We start from the raw sequence: 588 nt of genomic DNA on the forward strand, positions 1-588 counted from the left end.
GATGCGCTCGGATTGGGGTGTCGCGGATCCCTCGAGTGCGCTGCGCGCTCGGCGCTGCGCTGCTCCTTCCCCACCCCGCCCGGCAGAGTTCAGCGCTGGTTTCGCCGCTGGCCGTGGTCAGCCGGAGGCGGATCCCTGCGCTGTGCCAGAGCCCAGAGCGCAGAGCCCAGGGCTGCGGCTGGACTCGCAGAGCTCGGCACGGCCGCGCTGGCCTCGGCCCAACCCACGTCCGTGCGGGCGGAACGGGCAGAGGGCTCTCCCCGCAGCCCCGAATGGTTTGAGGGGGTGGGGGGCACGTGTGGGTGCGCGTTGTGTGCTGCTCCGATCCGTGACAGTCTGTTACAGGGGTTTTGATCACTGCCGTTCAGTAACAGCAGCAGACCGAGGAGCGGCCAGGGTTATCCGTGCGGGCGTTAATTACGTTAATTACCCGTATATTTACTCTTCCCAAACGCCAGAGCCTGAGCAAACCGGGGGGACGCAGGCAGCGCTAGGACCCGGCGCTGCACAAAGCCGCTCCCTTCGCACAAAGAACTGCCCGCAAAGAAGAAAAAGTTTTTTTAAGAGTTCCATCGCGGAGTTCCGCTG

The 588-nt window shown here is 64.6% G+C and overlaps 1 protein-coding gene across 1 annotated transcript in view; it reads right to left on the reverse strand.

Annotated features, from left to right (window-relative positions):
* Positions 1–438: 438 nt before the first annotated feature.
* Positions 439–588, reverse strand: part of P3H4 (prolyl 3-hydroxylase family member 4 (inactive)) — a gene marked incomplete at its 5' end in the record, with an annotated part of 2,173 nt that continues 2,023 nt past the window's right edge. Inside the window, one exon of the mRNA XM_019623358.1 lies at positions 439–534. Within this exon, the coding sequence (XP_019478903.1) occupies positions 439–534 (96 nt within the window). The remainder of the gene's footprint in view (positions 535–588) is intronic.

Source organism: Meleagris gallopavo, chromosome 29, assembly GCF_000146605.3.
Source record: "Meleagris gallopavo isolate NT-WF06-2002-E0010 breed Aviagen turkey brand Nicholas breeding stock chromosome 29, Turkey_5.1, whole genome shotgun sequence".
In the NCBI taxonomy this organism is placed as follows: Eukaryota; Metazoa; Chordata; class Aves; order Galliformes; family Phasianidae; genus Meleagris; species Meleagris gallopavo.